At 32.0% G+C, this 23,923-nt stretch overlaps 1 protein-coding gene across 2 annotated transcripts in view; it reads right to left on the bottom strand.

The window, feature by feature from the left end:
* The window catches only part of LOC145269494 (protein hobbit-like), a 387,158-nt gene that overhangs the window by 109,707 nt on the left and 253,528 nt on the right, over window positions 1–23,923 (bottom strand). For both annotated transcript variants that reach the window (XM_080125227.1, XM_080125228.1), the window contains exons 28-35: window positions 23,801–23,894; window positions 22,134–22,344; window positions 17,192–17,364; window positions 14,298–14,396; window positions 12,107–12,373; window positions 8,535–8,631; window positions 3,389–3,482; window positions 851–994 (exon numbers count right to left, since the gene is read on the bottom strand). In XM_080125227.1, the coding sequence (XP_079981353.1) occupies window positions 851–994; window positions 3,389–3,482; window positions 8,535–8,631; window positions 12,107–12,373; window positions 14,298–14,396; window positions 17,192–17,364; window positions 22,134–22,344; window positions 23,801–23,894 (1,179 nt within the window). The remainder of the gene's footprint in view (window positions 1–850; window positions 995–3,388; window positions 3,483–8,534; window positions 8,632–12,106; window positions 12,374–14,297; window positions 14,397–17,191; window positions 17,365–22,133; window positions 22,345–23,800; window positions 23,895–23,923) is intronic.

The following is a 23,923-nucleotide window of genomic DNA, read 5'->3' as shown; positions in this document are numbered from 1 at the left end:
TTGGCTGATAGGAAGGGGCGCGGTGGATACTAGAAAGCTGATTGGCTAACTAGAAATCCTCAACATATATAAAAACAAGAAGCAACCACAGAATTCGCGCATAAGCCTGACGAATCCTATAGTGGATGAAACACAGAATATTCAGTGTAGCTTAATCGCCATATATATTTTATAAATTACTAACTAGCTCTACCTACGTATTGAGCACTTTTGAAGTAAATACTTAAAGTTTACGCATAAATCTATACTTTCGTATATTAAATTTATGTGAGTAAATGAAGTAGTTATATATATATAATATATATATATATATATAGTGATCATTATTAGTTTAAGATTGTGTAATACTTTCAAATTGGATTCAACAGCTAAAATTAGAGATTTCGTCACATATATTTTAAAACTATACTTTGGCTATCATGTAATGGAGCTATATAAAAAATCTAGTTAAGTTTAAATTAAATATTGTTGCAAAAATAGTCTCCTTTCATTAAGAATCTGTTATGATAGGTGGAAGTGAATTGTGAAAAAGGGAAGAATCATGGAATGAAGGAGAGAGAGTATACAACTTATGGAAACGTTTTTTTTTTTTTTTTGAAATGTAGAAGAAGAAGAAGAACAACAACAATAATAATGAGAATGGAAAGAGAGATTTAGATTCATTTAAAGAATCAAGCAGCCGTACGATTCTGTGATTGGCCCAGGTGTATGCAACTTATTTTGCAAAAGAAAACTATGCTTCTATCAATATACGTTATCCTATGTTTTTCTCTCTGGAGAGTTGAGTAATCTTGACTTGTGCATGGCAAGATGTATTGTGGGGGTGGGGTGAGGGGTGGTGCAGACCTACCTTAATTCTGTCCATAAATCTGAGAGTGCTAGCAAAGAACAGACAAATGGGAAAATCTCCAGGATTATCAAGAGACGCTTTTGTTTCCAAAGTGATATTCAGGTTCAGGTTTTGGGAACGGAAACCTTTGAAGGAATCATGCTCCTAAAGGGAGAAAAAAAAAAAAAAAAAAACAATATTAATGAAAAAAAAAAAAAAATATTAATGAAAAAAAAAAAAAAAAATATTAATGAAAAAAAAAAAAAAAATATTAATGAAAAAAAAAAAAAATATTAATGAAAAAAAAAAAAAAAAATATTAATGAAAAAAAAAAAAAAAATAGAAAACAGAATTGTTAGTTCCTATTTACAATGCCTCCCCACGGGACAGAGTTAGACACCAGGGTCTTTTTTTTAATATGTAAGTTCATTTGCAAATAGTATTGCATAAAGAGAAAGAGATGTCTGGATTAATTATTTTGTGCATGTCCATTTTTTTTCATGTTTAAATTTTTTCGCAAGCTCTTGCACTTATTGGATTATTGCTAGTATTGAGGACGGCCACAACTCATTCGTTTAGCGATAGTTAAAAAATTAAGGAACACAGCTGAAGTGCTAAATAACATTTTCTTTTTTTAACTTTTGAAATCAGCACTATATATTAGGTACAATATAATATTCAATGGATAATTCGCATTGTAATAATATGAAATCTGTGTCAATTAGAATATTCACGACAAGGCAAGGTCGGGCATCACCCGCTAATATTATATATAGATCTATTCGGCTGTGGATAATAGACAGATGTATACTAATTTTCTTGATACTTGTGCAGTTTATGGACCATGCTATTTTTTAAATAAGATTTTCATATTAAATTTTATTTTTACAGTATTTTCATTCATTAAATTGTTAGGTGAAAGTACAGAATAGTTAATAAACTCCTCTATCTATATTAAGAATAGTTTTCTGAGTAATAATTTTGGGAAAGGTTTTTTTTAATGTTTCAACACCTTTTTAACTCAAAATATTTATCCATGCTGTTTGGTTTGGTTATTTTGCTTTACGGCATATCTACCCTTTTTTGTGTTATTTTAATGCTGAATCTGGTCATTTTTGGTAAAAGCTTTTATGCTTAAGTCCTTTATATCCTCAAATATTTATTCATGGTGTTTGACTTGGTTGTTTTGTAGGCAAAAATTGTTGTCTTTGGCTTTGCAGAACATGGTTGAGTTTTGCAAAGGGAAAGGAATACACAACCCTAATATCCAACATCTGAAATAAAAACATAAGGCAAGTGTCACATCTTCATCTTTTATCCAAGATTTGCTATTGGAGAGTCCCATCCGTGCAAGGAAAATATTTTTTAGAGGGAGGTGGTAATTTTCTTTATGTCAGTTGTCACTATTTCTCCCCCTTTGTTCCCACTCCAAAAAAATTCAATTATAAATGAGAACAAAAATAGACGGAAATTTGAATCTTTATCATGAAAATTACCCGAGATAGTTTTGTGATAAAGGGAGGTAATTCTGTATCCACAATTTTAGAACGACGTATTTCGATTTTATTTTCAATATTTAAAATATAATTTAATAGTATTTATTTCGATTTTATTTTCAATATTTAAAAGTATTTATTTTGATTTGATTTTCAATATTTAAAAAATAATTTAATAGTATTTATTTCGATTTTATTTTCAATATTTAAAAAACAATTTAATAGTATATATTTCGATTTTATTTTCAATATTTAAAAAATAATAGTATTTATTTCGATTTTATTTTCAATATTAAAAAAAATAATAGTATTTATTTCCATTTTATTTTCAATATTAAAAAATAATTTAATAGTATTTATTTCGATTTTATTTTAAATATTAAAAAAACAATTTAATAGTATTTATTTCGATTTTATTTTGAATATTAAAAAAACAATTTAATAGTATTTATTTCGATTTTATTTTAAATATTAAAAAAATAATTTAATAGTATTTATTTCGATTTTATTTTAAATATTAAAAAAACAATTTAATAGTATTTATTTCGATTTTATTTTGAATATTAAAAAAATAATTTAATAGTATTTACTTTGAAAATAAAATATTTTCAATATTTAAAAAATAATTTAATAGTATTTATTTCGATTTTATTTTCAATATTCAAAAAATAATTTAATAATATTTATTTTGATTTTATTTTTAATATTTCGACACAAATTTTTACTGGACATAAAGAGTACAATTTTAAAGGCTTTTCAAGATATTTCCAATACATTTTCCATATTTTCAAGGATTTTTCAAGGTAATAATTGAAATAAGCCCTTTTTAAGGCAAAAGTCAAAAGTCAAGGACTTTTCAAGTCTTTGCAAATTCTGTCAGTGGACATTGATATATATATATATATATATATATATATATATATATATATATATATATATATATATATATATATATATATATATCTAGAAAGATGAGACCTTGATAATATATAAACTAGACTTCTTATTGAATACAGTATATTTACTTCCATCAGATTTTATTAAATAAGTCAAGTTTACTCACCTCCATTGAATAATCTGGGACTTTGTCTGGAGCGCAAGGCATCACTGAATGGTGATCATGTGGATCAGCAAGGCACAACCATTCGAGACGCACGCTGAGAAAAATATAAAATAAATTTTAAATAACTATATTTAAAACTTTCACTTCATCAGTAAATAAGTAAACAAAAAAAAAACCCACCTGCAACTCAATTCCTTTATATACTTATACTAGCGGGGTACCCGGCGTTGCCCGGGTGTTTCGAGGTGTGTGTAGTTTTTGGTAGATCGAAACAAAAGAATAAGCAAAGACTTCTTGTCCAGGTGTTTGTGGGGTAAAAAAAAATTTTGGCAGGTAAGTAGGATGGATCAAACCCAAAGCCTTGAGGTGAAGTTGGAAAATAAAGTGTGAAAAAAAAAACGCATGACGTTAACCGATAGGCCACCAAGAAAAAGTAACGGAAACATTTTTTAATTAATATAAGTATTAAGAATTGGCAGGTGCCCGTACGTAATGACTTAATGAGGTCAACTTTCACTGCGGGGCAGTTTTTTATTTACTGCGTGGCAGTTTTTTATTTTATTTTGTTTCCCCAAGATGTTGTGTGGGGGAAACCAGCTCCCCATAAAAAGGGGATTGTCCAAATTGAATAGCAATTGTCTGATATAAGGAGAAACTCCACATTGATCAAAGCTGATTGCTTTTGGACGTTCCTGGCGGTTGCGCCGGAAACAATGTGTTAAGCTTAGCTTCACTTTTATACAAAAAAGCCGAATCAACACGCGGCGATCCAAAATTGTGGAATATTTAGCTTTTCAAAGTCAAGAAAATTAAATAGACAGGCGACTCCCATTGTTAACTCATAGATATTACGATTTATATGTGATATAAAAAGTTATAAGAATGAGCGAGCCGAGTGAGAACCAAGCGGCAAAGCCTTTTGCGGACATACACAAAAAGCGAACATACCTACATTTTCGCTTTTATATTTATAGATTTACTGGGGGGGGTACCCGGCATTGCCCGGGTGATTTGGGTAAATGAAAACTCCGGGGGGGGGGGGAGTTTAAAATAAAAAAAAATTTTGGTAGGTAGTATGAGGATCGAACCCGGAGCCTTGAGGCTAAGTTGGAAATTAAAGTGTGAAAAAAAAACGTGCGACGTTAACCATTGGGCCACCGCGACATACAACGCAAACACGTTTGAATTTAGCAGTAATAAAAGTTAACTCTTTGACCTAATTAATGGGGTCAAATAGAAGTCACGCAGTTTACTTTTGCTGTGGGGGAGGTTTTTTTTATCCAACTTTGACTGGTTTTTTTTCCCAAAAGGGGGAGACCTGCTCTCCATTGTCCAGATTGAATAGCAATTGTCTGATATACAACATTGATCAAAGCAAATTGCTTCTGGACGTTTCCCGGCGCGGTGCTGAGAACGGTTGTGACCTTTGAATTAGTTTCGCTTTTTATAGGAAAAAGCCCAATCAACACGTGAGAAGCCAAAATAGCAATAATTTTGTAAAAGTCGACGTAAATAAATCTATACGTTACACGCTTTCCCAACTCCTAGATATTATTATCTAGAGGATATATAAACACTTCTAAGTGATCGTTCCACCCCCCCCCCCGGGACCATGTGTAAGAAAAGCCTTTGCGAGACATACACGAAATGGTCACACACATTATGCATTTTATATATATTTACATTTACATATATAGATTACTAGCCTGGTTGTTCGGCATTGCCCGGGTGCTTGGAGGTGTGTGTTGAGAAAAAAAAAAAAGTGGTAGTAAGCAGGCAGGCTTGAACTTGTACCGTGAAAAAGAATGTGAGAAGAAAAAAAAAAAATGTGACGTTTTTGCCGTTGTGTCCATCGTCAAACCAAAAGTGGTGAAGGTTTAAACTAAGGTTAGTCAATCGAAAAGAGGGGATGACTTTTGAAAATATCAGTAAAAAAAGTGACCCCTCCTTGTAGAAAAGTGTCTAGTTGAGAGTGAAGGAATTAATGTTTTTAGCCAATTTTTCAATATTTGTTGTCCGAAGGGTCGAGCTTCAAAATAATACTGATCTCATGAAAATTTGTCGCCTCAGTTGAAAGTTTTATGCAGACATACAAACATACATTTAAAAAAACAGGTGAGATTTATATTATAGAAGGTTATTCATTGTATGAGGTACCTTCAATAAGTGTTTTTGTAAAAGCATTTAAAATTGCTGTAGACTCTTGAAAATACAGTATGTTATTGCTAAACGTCTTCTTCTATCTATTATATAAAAGCCAAAATGTGTGTGTGTGCGTGTGCGCTTTTCCGCGATGTCTGCAAAAGGCTTCTTTCGGAAAAGCGCTCGCTCGCTTCGCAACTTCTTAAAACTGTTTATATCATCCATAAATTCTAATATCTCAGAGTTACCCGCGGACCTTGCCTGTCTATTTAATTTTATTCACTTTCAAACCTTAATTATTCCACATTTCCCGCATCGGCACGTGTTACATTCACTTTTCGGTAAACTCGACTCTAATCACAGGCCCAGAGCCAGTGTCGACTTCGTCATATCAGACGGGCGAGCGGCTTTTTCAATTGACCTCATTAAAAACTGTCTCACACGTCAATCAAAAACGAACACCTGTTTGCTTTTTTTTTCACACTATTTTCCAACTGCGCGTCGGAAAAGCTTCCTTTTTTTTTTTCAAACCCACCTCTTTTTTTTCACACACACCCAAAAACACCCGGGCAACGCCGGGTACCCCAAGCTAGTACTTTAATAAATCAGAGTCCATTTTCTGTAGGCTGTTTTTGAACCCAGTCAACGACAGGTACTTTTGCTAGTATATATATAAAAGCAAAAATGTGTGTTTGTATGTCTTGCAAAAACTTTCGACACAGGTCACGGATTTTTGACAGATAGGTACCATTTTAAAGTTCACACCTTCGCCCGACAAATATCGAAAAATTGGCCAAAAACATTAATTCCTTCACCCTAAAATCATCAGTTTTGTACAGGGAGGGGTGCTGAAAAAATCGTTCCTTCATTTTCTCTACTCCTGCTACTACGACAGTGTTTGACCTAGAAAACGTTGACGTTAGTTTAAAACCACCTGCAAGTGTTTTTAAAGCTTTAATTTTATCCGTTCTGAGTTGTATGTCTATTTGGTGTAAAGGTAACTTGTCGGGCATTTTTTTCCGCCTTAGCCTCGATGTTTCGGGTTCGAGCCTGTCTTCCTACCTAAACTTTCTTTCCTCTTTTACACCTTTTTTTTTCCTTTTTTTTTTTCCTTTTTTTTTTTTTTTTAACGTTTGTTCACTGTTTTGCTTTGTATTGGTTTTTCCAATTTTTCTTAACATCGTGTTTTTTTTTATAATATTAAAACAGGGTCACCCTCTCCTACATATACCCCCCCCCAACAAACAACACCCCGGGCAACGCCGGATACCCCCGCTAGTATGAGATAACTAACCAATTTTCATGATTTCAGGTTCAAATGAACAGCTACAGCAGCAATTGGAATACACCCTACTAAAGCCTGATTGTCACAGCTGGTGAATTTACAAAAATGCAATCTGGATGTGAGAACACTTTAAAAAAAACGATATGCAATAAAATTCTGTTTTAAATTTGGAAAAAATGCCACAGAAATGTATGGAATGCTTCAGACTGCTTTTGGACTATCTTGCATGAATCGAGAATCAGTTTTGAATGACATAAGAGATTCAAGGAAGGCAGGGAGTCTGTGAGGGATGGTGAGAGGTGTGGGAAGAGTAAGGAAGTCAGAACACCAGAGCTGATTGGCCAAATAAAGAATTTCATGGATAAGGACAATCGTGTGTCACAGTTTGATGTCAGTGTGAGAACTGTACACGATGAACTGAAGATGCAGAAGATTTAGACGAATGCACCAGTCGACAACTCCATCCTTGTTACAAAATATTTGACCAAGATGGGCATCAAAACAGTTTCTCACCCTCCCTATAGTCCAGACCTTGCTCCTTGTGACTTTTGGTTATTCCCTAAGCTCAAGGGAAACCTTAGAGGCTGTCATAATGAGACAATTGAAAAGATAAAAGAGGCTGTGATGAGGGTCCTGCTCAAGTATTTATTGTTGATTGGAGAGGTCAACTTTAGTGTACCTGGATGTGCTGAAGAGTATGGTGATCCCCTGTTGCAATCAGGTGGATGCTGGCAGACCCTGAGTGTGGCTGCAGGACTCACCACCGGCCTATGAGGAGTGCTACGCCTTTGTACCCTTATCTCACTGGACTCCCTTCTTTGCCGACCTGAACCTGTTGGACTACTTTGTTTGGTCATATGTCGAGAACATCACCAACATAACCTCCCACAACAACAAAGCCAGCCTGATTGCTGCCATCCGAACTCCCGTCGGCACTTGTGGAAAAGACATGCTCCCAGTTCCGGACCCATATCGAGGCAGTGATTGAGGCTGAAGGCAGCTACATTGAATAGATGTCAGCTCTACTACATAATCAAGTTACTTGAATTTATTTCTTTCAATAAAAGTTTTAAAATAAAGCTGTAGTGTCGTTTTCTTTAGGGCGACAATTTTATCGTTCTTTCTATTTTTTAATATTCATTTATGATGTTTGGTTTGGTTGCTTTGTTTTATGACATATCAACCTCTTTTGGGGGGTTATTTAATGTAGTCTGGAACTCTGGTTCCTGGTAAGATCACCCCTGGTGGACAGGTCCGGCACCAAGCGGTATAACAGGGTTCTAATAAAAATCCAGACATTGGCATCAGAATCCGTTTTCCTTCGGTCATCTTTGGTTATGTATGCACAACCAAAGACATATCAGGTACAGAATTGCAAATCGATGGAATAAGAATGTGTTTGCGTCATTCCTTTGTGTTCTGGATCAAATCTTCCAAACTTTCCATGCAACCATCGAGTCTCATTCCTTTTGGTGTTAGGGGTAAAAAACTGCAATCCTGCAGGTTAATAAATAGCTGTGACCCACAAGAACTTCACATAGAATAGACAGTCCTTAAGCACAATGCGAGTTTCTGCAGAAGTCAGAACAAACAAAGCAATAGTAGCTTAAGTAATCAAAACTAACTTTGCAAAATATCTCTTTTGCAAAGTTAGTTTTGATTGCGAATTATAAAAAAAAGTAATGATGATAATGAAATAGAAAAATGGTGGGAACTAACCAGAACTTTAAATTTGGTAAATGGAACATCCGACAATCATCGTATTTTGATGCAGTCCGAGCATAGATGTCCAAATCTCCTTTCAGTGCAAATTTCCCTACAAAGATAAAAAAAATACAAAATCAATTTTTTTTTTTTTTGGTATCTTTTGAAATGAGTAATTTGTATTTTTTTTTTTTTTAAATCTTTTGAAATGAGTAATTTGTATATTTTTTTTAATCTTTTGAAATGAGTAATTTGTATATATTTTTTTTTAATCTTTTGAAATGAGTAATTTGTATATTTTTTTTAATCTTTTGAAACGAGTAATTTCTTTTTTTTTTAAATCTTTTGAAATAAGTAATTTGTATATTTTTTTTGGTATCTTTTGAAATGAGTAATTTGTATATTTTTTTTAATCTTTTGAAATGAGTAATTTGTATATTTTTTTAAAAATCTTTTGAAATGAGTAATTTGTATATTTTTTTTAATCTTTTGAAATGAGTAATTTGTATATTTTTTTGGTATCTTTTGAAATGAGTAATTTGTATTTTTTTTTAATATTTTGAAATGAGTAATTTGTATTTTTTTTTAATCTTTTGAAATGAGAAATTTGTATTTTTTTTTTTAATCTTGTGAAATGAATAATTTGTATATTTTTTTTAAAATCTTTTGAAATGAGTAATTTGTATATTTTTTTATTCTTTTGAAATGAGTAATTTGTATATTTTTTTTAATCTTTTGAAATGAGTAATTTGTATATTTTTTTTAATCTTTTGAAATGAGTAATTTGTATATATTTTTTTTAATCTTTTGAAATGAGTAATTTGTATATTTTTTTAAAATCTTTTGAAATGAGTAATTTGTATATTTTTTTTTAATTTTTTGAAATGAGTAATTTGTATATTTTTTTTTAATCTTTTGAAATGAGTAATTTGTATTTTTTTAAAAATCTTTTGAAATGAGTAATTTGTATATTTTTTTTTAATCTTTTGAAATGAGTAATAATTTGTATATTTTTTTTTAATCTTTTGAAATGAGTAATTTGTATATTATTTTTTTTATTTATTTATTGGCAGACTGTTATCGTCATCTTCATTAAATAACCCAAAATTAGCTGGCCAAAATGTGAGACGACAATCATTTGAGGCACCGAGTGTCGCTCTGCGATTTTTAGTTTCGGGAGAGATAGAGTTTGAAAATATGGAGACGGACAGACAAACAGCCATTTATATATTAGATTATAGTGAAAAGAAAGATTCTCACCCAACTTAGTGTTCATTTGTGATAAATCTCTACTATTATAGAAAAGTAACTTTGTGTGTGTGTGTGAATTCCTTCTTTATAGATATAGAAACAGCTGAGCCTATCACAAAGGTAATTTATATGCCTGGCAGTGTTCTTAGATATGTTTTGTACAGACGTTTGTCCAATAAGTATCAAAAATTGAAAAAAAAATCTAATCCTAAAAATAGTCTTTCTTTCTTACAGATAAAAAAAATTTTTACAGGAAAAAATTTTTAGGTTGCACTGGCAAGGGAGATAATTAAATGTCAGCAAATAATTTCTTCTTGAAAAAAAAACAGATTTATTGTCATCTGGAAACATAGGTCAGTGGTAGAGCATTCAACTAGACATCAAATGATCCCATGTTCAAACCCGGGTGTACCTCACCATTTTATTTTAATTTTTCTTATTAATGAGTTCAATTTACGATAAAAGAAGAATACCATTTAAAATCGCCGTAAATCATTTCTTTGTTTGCATATTTTAAAACTAAGCATTAATCAGAAGTTTCCAGGGAATCCATCGTCAAGCCCAAATATCAGCTGACATGATACTGTAAACAAACAGGTGTAATTTGATAAACTGCATCATCATTATATTTTTTTTTTTTTTGCGAATTATACCTGGTAATATAATCTATAATATAAATCTCACCTGTCTGTTTAAATGTATGTATGTATGTCTGCCTATATGTCAGGTCATGTCATGTGCTACTGGTACCATGTAACCCAGTACTACCTGCCTCATGGTCGGGTCACCGGCGACTAAACTGGTTCCCCCACCAGACTTGTTTGGTGAGGAGGGCGGCTAGTCTCCCTGAAGGATTAAAAACAAGACCTTCCAAAGGGCGAATGAACTCTTTTTCTGCGTCAACGGCCAACTAGCACCGTGTATATTTGTGTGTGTGTATATGTGTATTGGAGTGGAGAGGGCTCCCGTAAGCCGTGGTGAAGGCAACCTTTCTAGGAGAAGCAAATCTCTGATTTAAAAAACCATAAAGCGGAAGACCATTACACGCATTAAGCTGGTCTGCAGTTTAATTTGTTGCTGGCTATCTTGCTCTTGCTTGTTGCTGGATCTCAACATTTTGAACCGAGAGAGAGACTTAGCTGTCGTACAAAGCTAAAACTCTGTAACATCATATTTGTATAGATACTCCCTCAGCCATTTGGGCTCATGGATTTTAAATGTCTGAGGGAGTGGCACTCGTCTGACAAGACGTTGCAATCATCATGTCTGCCTAAAACTCTCAACAGAGGCGACGGATTTTCACAAGATTGGTATCGTCTTGAAGTTCAACCCTTTGAAAAATTGAAAAATCGAAAAATTAGCTAAAAACACTCAACTGGGCACTTTTCTACAGAGAGGGGTCGCTTTTTTTCCGATATTTTTGAAAGTCATCGCCTCTTTTCGATTGACTAGCCTTAATTTAAACCTTCATGACTTCTGGTTTGGCAATGGACGCAACGGCAAAGACGTCACTTTTTTTTTTCACATTCTTTTCCTCCTTCGCAATACAGGTTCAAGCCTGCCTGCCTGCTTGCCTACTAGCACTTTCTTTGTTTCTTTTTTCACAACATACGCCTCCAAACACCCGGACAACGCCGGGCACCCAGGCTAGTATTCAATAAAGGATTGATTCTATAATAATACATACACAATTTGCATAAATTAAAATATCATGTTTGAGTGTATTGTACGACTGGGCAATGCCAGGCATCAAGCTAGTTAAGAATAAATACTAAGTGATGTGCATCAGATATCATAAAAAGGATTACTATAGCTTTCTTCATCATGAACACATTAATATTTGGCGACTAGAAATACACTGGATTAAAAAAAAACGAAAAATACAGAAAAATATTTATAATGTATGTACTCATCACAGAACAAAGATGTTATATTCCAAAAACCATGTAAATTGATCAAGTTTTTTTTGGGGGGGGGGGATTTTTTATTTAAAAAAAATAAAAATTTTACAATTTTTAGCAATTAAAAAGTTTTAATTATTTTTATTACAAACAAAATCTCTTATAGTCGAATTGAATTGTCGCCCTTGAATTTTGTCAAATTTTCAAAATATGGCACCTAGCAACTCTCATTCGGCTCATTGTAGAATTTGATTTTGTTAAATAAAAAAAAAAAAAATTTGATCAATTTATATGATATTTTGGAATATGACATTTTTGTTCTATGACAAGTACGTACACCATAAAGATTTTTCTACATTTTTTTTTAATAAGTGTAATTCTAAACAAGTACCTAATATTCTGTCAAATACAATAAGCTTCTCATTGACCACTTACCATTTGTCCAGTCTAGAATCAAATTAGTCCATGTCCAGTCCATAAATTCGGTAATGTTGCAGGGATCAAACGAAGCATGGTAAAGCCAACTCATTTGCTGGACAGACATGGTCAATCGGCCATGCAGTAATAACCGGAGCTTATCCCAAAACGGTAAAGGACGGCTCGGATCCACAGATGGCTTGTTGATCATCTCCATCATTAAACTGGTTTGAGCAAACGTTGGTTCCCAGCAAGATCCATAGGCCATTGTAAAACTTTCAATATCTATAAAATGTACACAAGAAAAAATAAATACATAAAATAAAAAAGAATCAATGAAATAATAACTTGAACATAGAGGGTCATTATTTGTTACATAAAGGGCAGTTGTGCTAAAACTCAGACATAACCAAGGATTCAGTAGAGAAGGCAAGCTCCCTCTACCGTGCTAGAAAATTACTCTCACCTGAGAGTATCCTGTATCTCTACAAAGCCACTATTCACCCTATACATTGCGTATTGTTGTCACATCTGGGCTAGTGCATCTACGATTAGTCTCTCTCCCTCTTAAACAGAGTCTAAGGAAGAGTATCCAATCTAATCGATCCTGCTCTATCAACTAAGATCCAAACCCTGTCCCATAGCCGCAATGTTTTACAAGATATTTTAATGGAATATGCTCTGGTGAAGTCAAAGCACTTGTACTTCCTTGATGTAAATATCTCTGTTGCTTATCTTCTCTAAGTATGGTCCCCAATAGTAGTCCCCTCACATCCAAGTCGCAACATATAGCTCTCCAGTGAGATTTTTTACCATCTGAGCTAAGTCCATACACACATCAAAAGTTAAAAATTTGACATTGTCAAGCTTATAAACGTATATTTGCATATGCATTGTAATAACTAAGGCTAGAACAACAGCATATTCTTTTCATTATTTTGACTCTCGAGTGTGTATCCATTGATATCTTATGTGCTTTTATCTTGCGTGATATGGTTCTTGGTTGTCTAACTGTGTTGGATATATACTCGAGAGTCAAAACGTTGATAAGAATATTCTGTTGTCATAGCCTTAGTAATAACACATTTAGTCAATTTACACCTGCTAAGTTTCAATTTTTTTTTCAATGTTGACCTTGTTAGCAGCTATTTTTACCGGCTAAAAACCAAATTAACATTGTTTCACAGGTCCGCATCCCTTATATATCATTTCAAGTCTGTAGACCAAAAATTGACAGAGTATTTTAGTAGAGAACATTTCTCAGACAAACAAAGTCACTTTTATTTATATACTAGCAGGCCACCAGGTGTCGTCTGATCATAAAATATAATATTTTAGCTTATGCAGAGTTCATAATTATTATTATTATTATTACAGAACTCATTCTCTATTGATTATTATATTGTACCCAATATATAGTAGTAGCACCCCCCCCCCACCGCATGGCTGGTCATAAAATACGCTTAAATATTTTAATTCATGCAGATTTCATATTTATTATTATAGAGCCAATTTTCTATTACTTATTACATTGTACCTAATACATTCAAAAGTTTTTAAAAATATGACTTGGTTGCCATCAGCTAGAATCAAAACCAAAACAATATACTCTCCAGCCTTATTCGTTACCGTCTGATACAAAAACTTTAAAAAGTAATGTCGTTAAAGATATAAATTTATATTTGCACATATATAGAAATAACACGTTTAGTCGACTTTCACCTGCCAAGTTCCAATTTTTTTTTTAGATTTTGAACCCTTAGACGCTATTATTACCAGATAAAAACCAAATCAAAATTGTTTCACAGGTCCAAATCCTCTATATATCAAGTTGTAAGTCTGTAGACTAAAAATTGACAGAAGCGTTTGGTAGAGACGTTCCACTCATACACAGTAACATATATACATGTGCTAGAACTGTTTTTATCTTAAACACTACAGAGTTATGCACAATATAGAAAATATACATAAATAGAACCGAGTGTAATAGTTAAATGAAACCAATCATTTGATAAGAAACCATAAAAGAATCAATAATTATGAAAATTCGTTTTTCAAAGGAATATGCAAATTAGTTAATCTTCATGAAGTCTCTCGCATATCATTAACTTAAATACATAAAGTAGGCTTTTAATATCAATGTCAGAGCAACAAAAACTCAACTTTATACATGTACAGGTATAAATAGATAAAATACAACTCAACCTACCACAGCTGAGGTCATAAAAGAATTTTATGGAAGGCAGACTCCGTTCGACAGTCATATTTTCCCATGGGTCATCAACTTCAACAATGCACGAACGTTTGGCTGGATAGTAAAAAAATAAAAATAGGATAAAATAGAAAAATAACAATTTTTGATCTTAACATGAAGTAATAATAATAGTACAATAATAATATTATAATAATAACAGTACAATAATAATAGTATAATAATAATAGTACAATAATAATAGTATAATAATAATAGTATAATAATAATAGTATAATAATAATAGTATAATAATAATAGTATAATAATAATAGTACAATAATAATAGTATAATAATAATAGTACAATAATAATAGTATAATAATAATAGTACAATAATAACAGTACAATAATAATAGTATAATAATAATAGTACAATAATAATAGTATAATAATAATAGTATAATAATAATAGTATAATAATAATAGTATAATAATAACAGTACAATAATAATAGTATAATAATAATAGTACAATAATAATAGTATAATTATAGTACAATAATAATAGCATAATAGTAAAATAATAGTATAATAATAGTACAATAATTATAATAATAATAATAATAATAATACTATAATATATAGAATGGTAAAATTTTAGTTGCATGCATCATATTACGAAAAAAGATGAAAAATGACACTCGTTTATTTCTAGCCCTGTGAACAAACAAATCGTTTGTTTAGTAATATTCCTTTTAAAAACTACAGACGTCAAAATGCATTATGTAAAAATTTCAACATTAAATAATATATATGCCAGTAGAATACCCATTCTATGACGGGCATAAGCTATAAATATGGCATTAGTTTCAAATTTTAATGTTCTTTCTTTGGCTGGTAATGTATAGTTCAAAAATAATAACTAGTAATATTAAAGAAAGGAAACAATAACTGTCGTCATGTATGCAAATTCACACCCTGATGTGACAGGCATCATCATGTATGCAAATTCACACCCATGTTATAAGCACCATTGTGTATACAAATTTACACCTGGATGTAATGGGCATCATCGTGTATGCTAATTTACACCCAAATTTGATAGGCATACGCGTGTATGCAAATTTACACCAGGATGTTAGAGGCATCATCGTGTATGCAAATTTGCACTCAGTTGTTATAAGAATCTTTGTGTATGCAAATTTACACTTGGATGTTATAGGGATCATCATGTATACAAATTCACAACCGAATATTATAGGCATCATCGTGTATGCAAATTTACACCTATATGTTATAAGCACCATTGTGTATGGAAATTTATACCCGAATGTGATAGACATCATCGTATATGCAAATTTACACCTGGATGTTATAGGCATCATTGTGTATGCAAATTTACACCTATATGTTATAAGCACCATTGTGTATGCAAATTTATACCCAAATGTGATAGACATCATCGTATATGCAAATTTACACCTGGATGTTATAGGCATCATTATGTATTCAAATTTACACCCAGATATTATAGGCATCATTGTGTATGCAAATATACACCCGGATGTGATAGGCATCATCGTATATGCAAATTTACACCCGGATGTGATAGGCATCATTATGTATGAAAATTACACCCAGATATTATAGGCATCATTGTGTATGCAAATTTACACCCAGATATTATAGGCATCATTGTGTATGCAAATTTACACCCAGATATTATAGGCATCATTGTGTATGCAAATTTACACCCAGATATTATAGGCATCATTGTGTATGCAAATTTACACCCAGATGTGATAGGCATCATTATGTATGCAAATTTACACCCAGATATTATAGGCATCATTATGTATGCAAATTTACACCCAGATATTATAGGCATCATTGTGTATGCAAATTTACACCCAGATATTATAGGCATCATTGTGTATGCAAATTTACACCCAGATATTATAGGCATCATTGTGTATGCAAATTTACACCCGGATGTGATAGGCATCATTGTGTATACAAATTTACACCCGGATGTGATAGGCATCATTGTGTATGCAAATTTACAAGCAGATATTATAGGCATCATTGTGTATGCAAATTTACACCCGGATGTGATAGGCATCATTGTGTATGCAAATTTACACCCGGATGTGATAGGCGTTATCGTGTATGCAAAAAAACTTAGTCTTCTCTCAACATGACTTTTTTTTTTATTTATAAAATAAAAAAAAAATAAAATAGCCAATTTGAAACTGTAAACAAACTGCAATGTATGCAAGAAACTTTAAAATTAAAAAAAAATGTGCAAATGAATTGACCTCTGTTCCTTTATAATTTATATAAAAAATTATTCAGAAAAAAAACCAAAATGTGTGGGGTGAATTTTAATTGAAAAATTTTTAATTCTTTTTTGCTTTAAAAGGCTAGAAAAGAATTTGCTAAAAAAACTGTTTTAAATTCGTCATTATTTGTTTAGTTTTATTTTTATTCATTTTATTTATAATGTTTTAAAAATTTTCAACTACCGTGGAATTTCCACAGGTTCTGCTAGTAATAATAATAATGACCGGTGTCATTCAAAATGCAAAAACATTGTAAGAAAAAAGTTATAACAAAAAGAAATCAAATGGCCGCATTAATACAAAAATTAATAAACAGGAACGACAATGCGAGGAAAATATAAAATAACTTGTTTGGTGATCATTGTAATAAATTAACATGACAATAAATTGAAAAAGTATTTTTTGCATTCTTTTTAACTTTTAATATTGTCTATAAGTTTAGATAAATAATAATTCCCAAAATTCAAAGGAAACATGACACGGACTAAATAGATTCCAAGAAAATCTTGCAGTAATTAAAAACATAAATGAAACTAATTTGTTTTATTTTTCATTTCTACAGACTTACATCTTTTGACACCTTCCTGGACAGCACCGATCAATTTTCCCCAGGCATGCATGTCTTTCACATCAAGCATTGGTTGCGGATAATCCCGGAGACTCAAGGTTAATACTTTGACATCGAAGATCACCATTCGGCACCAAAGGGTGTTGAATTCAAGACCTTCTTCAGGATAGGGGCTATAAAAATCGACAAAGAAAAAAAAAATAATAATAATTCATTTTGTCCATAATACCCTCCCATGAATAAAAACAAAAATAAGTCTTATGATGGAAAGAAAATGTCATACACCAAAAATCATAAATTGATCAAGTAGTATTTATTTTTTAAAAGGAAAATAACTTCTAATGTGTTTTTCCAATGCCCTCCTCCCTATGTTAAGAATGGTTTTCTAGAATTTTGCAAAAGTTGGATTTTCTTTGTATTTTTTATCAATTTGTTGCATCCCTGTGGCTTTTTTAATGAAATGTGCTTGGATGAACTTTAAGTACTTATACCCCCTTCAATTCCACATAAACACCTCTAACTGACCTGTAAAGCAGCAAAATCCCACCCATACATTGTCGAGATCCCTAGATGCTTCCTACTTTGAACTACTACATTTTGGAATTCCATCCCAGGTCCCTACTTCCCTAACTGTACTAACATGCAAAAGTTGAAGTGTAGTGTGAACTGACATATGTATCGCAACTATCATCATAGTGTCCTTATAAATATGGTCCAAAATAGTAGCCCCTTACATCAAAGTGGCACTGTGCCTTGTTTAGGGCAAAATGATAGTAAAATATACTCAGACACACACACATACATACACACACACACACATATATATATATATATATATATATATATATATATATCTTCATATGTAATATTTTGATTGCAGAAATTCCCTTCTGGACCAAAGTACCATAGGTTTACAAGATGCCACATACAAATTTATTATATCTAGACTATCTTAACTTTAGAACAACATTTTAGACACACTTAGTCGTTAGAATAAAATCATACATTTCATCCTATCAGGAACACCATGACAATCGCAACCATCTTTAGAGGAAATAGTTCCTATTTTTCCCTCTAAATATCAAGTCCTCCTACCACCCCCAGTCAACACCAGGAGGAAATATAAACATTATACACATATTGTGCTTGAACCCTTCGTAACTGGATCATAAACTCAGACATAACATAATCTTTCCCTTTTCCGATTCAAAAATAATAAAGTCTACCCAGACTATTTCTGCTCATTCTGATTGGCTGAGCTCTGACTATTCCTACATTCCAGATTAACAGTATTCGCATGCTAAAAGAACACCAATGTGCCATTCAAATATGACATAGCAATGATAACTACTTTTGTCCTCTGTATAAATTGCTTTATATTTTACATCAATAATATCTACACCAGTTTTTATTTCCTCTTACTTTCTCTCTTCCTCTCTCTCTGTATATATTATTCCCAACTCTCTCTTGCTTGCTCGGTTTTTACATTTCTTTTTATGCCGAAAAAAAAAAAAAGAAGCATTTTACGGCATCAACATTATCTACAATTACATATGCAAAATCCAATCCCGCATTTTGCTAATTCCTACCCTCTGATGAGAAGGAAAGTATTTCTTCGAAACTGCGCGGATTAAGGACTATCCATTTATCTAGTGTTTCCTTTTCAGTCGCTATTTCTTTCTGCTAATGTGTTTTTTCTTTTCCTTTAGGGTGGGGTAGGGTGTGTGTGTGTGTGTGTGTGTGTGTGTGTGTGTGTGTGTGTGTGCGCGTGTGTGTGTTTGCTTTTATTGGTTTGGGAATGTGTATATTTTGGGGTTATTTTCTTTCTTAGGAAGGCGGCTGTGGTCTGAGGTCGTTACTAATGTGTATGGGTGGGGAGGGGGAACTGGCTCTTCTGAAGTAAGGGTAGGGGTACTTTCATTCTATTTTGATATTTATTTTTTGGATTCTTGGATTTTAATATTGTGATTTTTTTCGTTTTAGTCTTATATTATGTTCGTTTAGAAAGAGGGGTGTATTTAAAATAGGGGATTTTTTTAATGTTTCTATTTATTTGTCTCCCCATGTGGGTATGGCTAGACCCAGGATCGGTTCCTAGTGTGGGGAAGATTTTTTTCCCCAGAGGGGGGGGCATTGGGGGGTGTAGGTATGGGAGGGGGATGATAGAAGGGAAGATAATGTTAAAAATACCCATTGTTGGTGACTACTCCCTTATTTAAATATACATCTTTCTTTCGTTGGAATCTATTAACCCATTTTATATAAATATATATATATATATATATATATATATATATATATATATATATATATTTTAGATTTCATATATATATAGACACCAGAATATATTACCCTATGCATTAATTAGACTAAATACATTCAGATTTATTTTTAGATCACCTCATATCATAAAAAACAGTAAGAACAGATAAATAAAACTTAATAAAAAAAAAGAAAAAAAGATAGGCTAGTGCAGTGTTACATGATAAGGGCTGTCCCCTTTTCATGTAAGTATAAAAATAGAGAGATTAGTTAAAATGAAAATAAAATAAGAGAAAGCAGAAATCGAACCCTGGACATAAGTTTTAAAGAACAATAGGTTTAAATGGAATGTCCAGTAAATTGTTAATTCGGATGAAATAAATAATAAATAAACTATTCAATTGTTAGAAAGAATGTGGATAATAAAATATGGGTTAAATAAATTAGACATGTAGGTTGAATTCCTTTGTAAAAACATCAAAGAAAAAATAGGTTATTGGGAAATGATAATGTCGGAAACGTGCAAAGTCGCGCATGTTGAAACACGTGAATTTTGCTCACGAGGCCGGACATGCATGGATTTCTCAATATAGGAAGTGAGAGTTAGTTAGTTAGTGAGACAGTCAGTGAGAAACTCAGAGAGAGTCTGGAGTTTGTAATTCGAACGTCTAGGAAGCGAGACGGTCACTTTGAAACTAAAATGTGAAGCTTTGAATTCTTGATGAGAAAACCCCGGCCGGTCGTGAAGAAATAAACCCATTATGTGTTTTGATAAAACGTCGTCTTGTGTTTGTGATTCTTACAAAAAGGTAAAGTGAATTGTTATTATATGTCTGTGTTATAAAATGTCGTGACATACACATCTCATATCCACAATGTGAATCTACATCTCATATCTACACTAAGACTGTCTGAACACTATCTCCTCACACTAAGAGCTTCACATAGCAACACATCTATTAACCTAAGAGTTTCTTCTTCTACACGTCTAAGTAAAGAACATTTTTAATATATATGAATCTTCATAACACGAACAATCTCTCTTACACAATATCCCTCTCTCTCTAAGATACAACATCACTTGTAATAAGACTCTCTCTCAACGACAAACACTCTAATAAGACTCTTCTAAGACTGCGCGTATAATAAGACATCTTTTAATGAACTAAAATATAACAATTGTAGTAGACGAGAAGAAGAAATAAATACGAGGGGGGGGGAGTAAATATCAATATACACAAACAAAGAAGGAATATTATATATATAAAAAAAACATAAAATTTAAACCCAGTTAGCCCCCTACCCCACAATAACACAAATAATAAAATAGGAAATTAAAACACAAACCAGGAAAATATATGAAAATATATTAATAACAAGTCAGTAAAATTTAAAAAAAAAAAAGGTAAGAGAAATAAAGCTAAACAGAGTTATCTCCCGTATACTATAATTTACCTGGAGTTTACTGGGACACTAAAAAAAATAAATAAATATTTATATACGTAAACAAAGAAAGAATATTATAGCCACAAAATAAAACAAAAAAAATACATGAAATTAAGCCCCTTTAGCCCCCTTAAACACTAATACAAATAATAAAAAAAAATAAAAACATAACAACAAAATATTTATAACAAACTAGTATAAAAATCTTTATCAAAACATAACAGATAAAGTTTAACACAGTTATCTCCCTTACACCATAGGTCATGTGAATTTTACTGCGATACTATAATAAAAAAGAAAAAAATCTTAGCTGCGTCGCTAGTTTGAAACAATAATAATAATAATAATAATAATAATAAATTAAACAAAATTATAAAAAAATATATAATAAAACAATGAATGTTTATAACAAAAAAAATAAATTAAATAAAATTACCCCGGTTTAACTAGTCACATCTTACTGCGGTCTTGACTTCTATCCCCAAACAAGGCGCATCGCCATCTTGAATATACTTTTGTTTACTTTTTGAAAAGGGGAGCGATTTTTCTCCCGAAATTAATCAAAGTTCCATAGCACCAATGGACTTTATATACACCGGACATAACAACAACTTTGTTGCAAAATAATTATACAACAAGATGAGGAATGATAGATGAATAAATAGTGAGACATTTCTCTACATACCCGTCTATTTGCTTGTTTGTTTGTTTGTTTTTCTTTTCTTTACTCTCATGATTCCGGTCCTTTCTGCATTGCTTTTGGCTTTAAAAACTTCCATATACTCCTTTACCAGCAATGCTTCAAGCAAACTACCATTTACTCTTATATACAGGGTGTCTACAAAGTCTGACTACATTATGTAGCCAGACTTTGTGGGCACCCTATATATATATATATATATATATATATATATATATATATAAAAAATTATTACTATGATAATATTTTTAATACCTATGGATATTAATGTTTCATCCTTTCAAGTAGCTATCAATGCAGGGAGTTATGATTACAGCTGGTTGGGAGATTCGAACCTGGCCACAAAACCATCTGACTTTATTAGCAAGAAACAAGTCTGGCTACATAATCTACACGGTGACCACAAAGTCTGGCTACATAATGTAGTCAGACTTTGTGAACACCCTGTATATATATATATATTATGTATATATTCTCTCTATTTGATATATTAAAAACAAATATTACTTTCACAAATAAAGATTTATATTTTACCTGTCAGCGTCCACTTGTTTCATGTGGTCCACGACGGCCTTCTTGCCATGGTAAGAAAGGTCAGCAAGAGCAACAATCTCCAGATTTTCAACATGCCACGTGAACAATTTACTTCTGGTCGGAGCTTTACAATATAGTTGTTTTGATCTTTGGATGTAAATCTCGGCACTTTTTTTGGCCAGGGATGTGTACAGGTCTTCTATGCTGCTCCCTTCAGAACAAGAAATAATCTAAATATTAGAATAGAACACACACACATATATATACACACACACACACACACACTTTTTTTATATTCAGGCATACATATACATGGTCATGACAATTTTTCCATCAGTTAGTTATAAATAACTTATGACCTCATCAGATGATTTAAGTTTCGTTCTTCTGAAAGATTTAGTGGTTGAATCTTTTGAATTGAGGCAGACCATAATCATATTTACTTTATTGCATGTTTTGCAGGTTGGCATATGTTGGACAGCTTTCAGAAATTAACTTTCAAACCAACCATTCTCAGATTTTATTCATCGTCTTTTTCTCTTAAGTTCATCCCTATTACTCTCGTGTCTTCCTTAGTTTTTCCCCAGCCAATTGATTTACATCTACTTTCTAATGAATGCTATTCCACGACCCATATATAACACAGTTATATTATCTTTTTAAATAAATAGAAAAAAAAAGGTTTTGTTAATATGAATATCAATGCAGAAAAAAAAAAAAAATTATATATGTTTTATTTTTTATTACCTTATCTTTCTGTTAAGTTACATTATTGTTTCAGCTACTTGGCAGTTTTTTTGGTCGCCTGTAGCATATATATATATATATATATATATATATATATATATATATTCCTTTTAAATTTTGTATTTTGTAGCTTTCCTGAGAAGTATTCCAAAAGTAAAAATGAAACCAAAATCGAAAGGTAAGTATTCAAGCATTCAATAGGGATACTCCACCAGACTAAATAAACCATTCTGGAATCTGGTAAGACCAAGAGACCACTAAAATGATACAGTATAAAAGTTAACGGATCAATAAGGAAAAGGAAAATTTATATTCTTCACTTTTCATCCGTCATCATATCGCATGAATCAGAAAATTCTGTTGTTGGCATTGGTTTCCCTGATATTTTTTCTAGTCAGAATTCTTTTGAGAAATACATCAGGTACTTACAGGAAGGTTGCCAACATCCTAAGTGAAAGTGATTTTTGTGCAATGAACCGGATTAGAACTTGGGACACTCAGGTCATCAGTCAGTGTCGTTAACCACTTGACCACCGTCATCGCCTAAATATTCTACTAGTGACTTACCTTGTTCACTTATGTTTTATTTAGTTTGGGAAAGACGTATCTGCAGATTGTTTCTCCTTATAACTGATCTATAATAAACTGCAAATTTGTTAGTGAGTCTGTGTGGTTTTGAATTGAGGCAGACCATAATCATATTCACTTTATCGTCTGTTTTACAATTTGGCATATGTTGGACAACTTTCAAAACTTTATTTCCAAATCAACCAATCTCAGATTAGTTCTTTATTTTCCCCCATTTTTCTCACAAGTTCATCCTTATCTAATGTATTCCTTAGTTTTTTTCCAGCCAACTGACCCTGCTACTCCAACTGTTCTACAATTGATCCTGGAACTTCTGTTTTGCATCTACTTACCTGGCAATAAAACATAAGCTTTTCGTAAGTCCAAGATTTTCTGGTCAAGGACAAGTCTTCTTTTCTCATTCTCAGCCCACTCATCACTCAAAAGCTAAAATTAACAAATAAAAGAAAGGTGGT

Source organism: Euprymna scolopes, chromosome 45 (genome assembly GCF_053919585.1).
Source record: "Euprymna scolopes isolate OS-2025 chromosome 45, ASM5391958v1, whole genome shotgun sequence".
In the NCBI taxonomy this organism is placed as follows: domain Eukaryota; kingdom Metazoa; phylum Mollusca; class Cephalopoda; order Sepiida; family Sepiolidae; genus Euprymna; species Euprymna scolopes.
The sequence above is the reverse complement of the archived record's forward strand: the minus strand, read 5'-3'. Positions and strand labels throughout refer to the sequence as shown.